General features: G+C 58.5%; 1 protein-coding gene across 11 annotated transcripts in view; it reads right to left on the bottom strand.

Annotated features, from left to right (window-relative positions):
• The window catches only part of ARHGEF1 (Rho guanine nucleotide exchange factor 1), a 21,888-nt gene that overhangs the window by 9,266 nt on the left and 10,883 nt on the right, over positions 1-1,739 (bottom strand). For all 11 annotated transcript variants that reach the window (XM_069088928.1, XM_069088926.1, XM_069088919.1 and 8 more), the window contains one exon: positions 1,148-1,256. In XM_069088928.1, the coding sequence (XP_068945029.1) occupies positions 1,148-1,256 (109 nt within the window). The remainder of the gene's footprint in view (positions 1-1,147; positions 1,257-1,739) is intronic.

Below are 1,739 nucleotides of genomic sequence, written 5' to 3'. Positions count from 1 at the left end.
GAAGAGAAGAGAGGAGGGAGAAGAGAAGAGAGGAGGGAGAAGAGAAGGGAGGAGGGAGAAGAGAGAGAAGGGAGAAGAGAGGGGAGGAGGGAGAAGAGAAAAGAGAAGAGGGAGAAGAGAAGGGAGGAGGGAGAAGAGGAGGAGGGAGAAGAGAAGAGAAAAGAGAAGAGGGAGAAGAGAAGGGAAGAGGGGAGAAGGGGAGAGGGGAGAAGAGAGGGGAGGAGGGAAAATAGAAAGGGAGGGGGCGGAGAAAGTAGGAGAGAGAAAAGAAGTCGAAGAGGGAAAAGAGAGAGGAAAAGAAAAAGGAAGGAAGATAAAGGGGAGTGCTTAGAGGTCATCTGGTCCAACCTCGTCTTTTGATATATGGGACGGCTGAGACCCAGAGAGGGGAAGGCACTGGCCCAAGGTCACACAGCCCATGAGAGAACCACAGAAGGCTGGAAGGAGAACCAGAGGCCATCAGTCCAAGTGTATCTAACAGTGCTGTTGAGCTCAGGACGGGGGAGGCCTTGGCCATGGCCCTGTGTCAGGCCAGGTCTAGCCCAAGCCAAAGCCCAGCTGGAATCACCCCTGCCCTTCAAGGTCTGTCTCACAACCTCATGGTGGCGCCTTCCTAGAGCTGCTCGGCCTGGCGGGGATTCCGTCCTCCCTAGCCCATGCTCTGGCTCTCAGCATACCCTCCACCTCCCAGCTCTATGAGGCCCCTGATCCCTCTGGCCTAGGCACACAGGAGAGCTCAGAAAGAGCTGACACACACAGTGAGTCAGAGCCAGGAGGGTCCTCAGACCCCTCAGGTTAAAGTAGCAGCAACCAAAGCCCTGAGGGGCCATGACCTGCCTAAGGTCAGAGAACTGCTGAGTGGATGAACTGGGACGTGACCAGCCTTCTCCATCAAGATCAAGACTCTGTCCACCACGGGATGAAGGAACTTGAGTGGGAGGCGGGGGTGGGATGGTGGTGGGAGGGGGAAGGGGCAGGATGGTGGGATGGTGGGCAGGCGGGCAGGCAGGCAGGCGGGCAGGCGGGCGGGCAGGCAGGACCGCTCCCTCCCTCCCTCCTCAAACAGACAGCCTCCTCCCCCTCCTTCCACTTGCCCTCTTCCCAGGCCCCACCTGAAGCTCCCACTCAGCCCCGGACCCCTTCCTACCTTTCTGTGTCGGCCCCATCCTCCGTGTTGCTCTCTGGGAGGACGGGGGACTCTGAGTTTGATGGGCCTTGTGGGGGCAGGTCCCCAACTTCTGAGGGTGGATCAGTACCTGGGGAGAGAGAAGACATTCCTTTGGGAATGAAGGGAACTGGCCTTCCAGCCTGCTTCAGGTCCCAGGTCTGCCCAGCCTATGCCCAGGACCTCAGCATTGAGAGACCCCTCGCCAATGGATACCAATGGGGCAACCCCTTCCCAAATCCAGTAATGATGCTGTAGTGGGGAGGAGAAGAGAACCCTGACCCAGGGCCGCTGGGAGTCTCTGAGGCCCATGGGCCCCCCTCGGGAACCATGCTGGGGGCAGAAAGCAGCACTGGAGTTAGTCTGGAGGCAGCCAGGAGAGCCCCACTCAGCTGGCCCTGCAGGGGGTCTGTGAGGACAGCCCAGGGTGTGGGGAGGGGGAGGACAAACAGAAAGGACCCCGAGCCACAAGAACGGCTCCCCAACAAACACACACACACACACACCACACAATCCACCTATACATACACATGTATCACACACACACCCCACACAATCCATCTATACATACACA

Source organism: Petaurus breviceps, unplaced genomic scaffold, assembly GCF_028583685.1.
Source record: "Petaurus breviceps papuanus isolate PSGF00001 unplaced genomic scaffold, PetGlider_PUasm1.0 185, whole genome shotgun sequence".
Taxonomy (NCBI): Eukaryota; Metazoa; Chordata; class Mammalia; order Diprotodontia; family Petauridae; genus Petaurus; species Petaurus breviceps.
The sequence above is the reverse complement of the archived record's forward strand: the minus strand, read 5'-3'. Positions and strand labels throughout refer to the sequence as shown.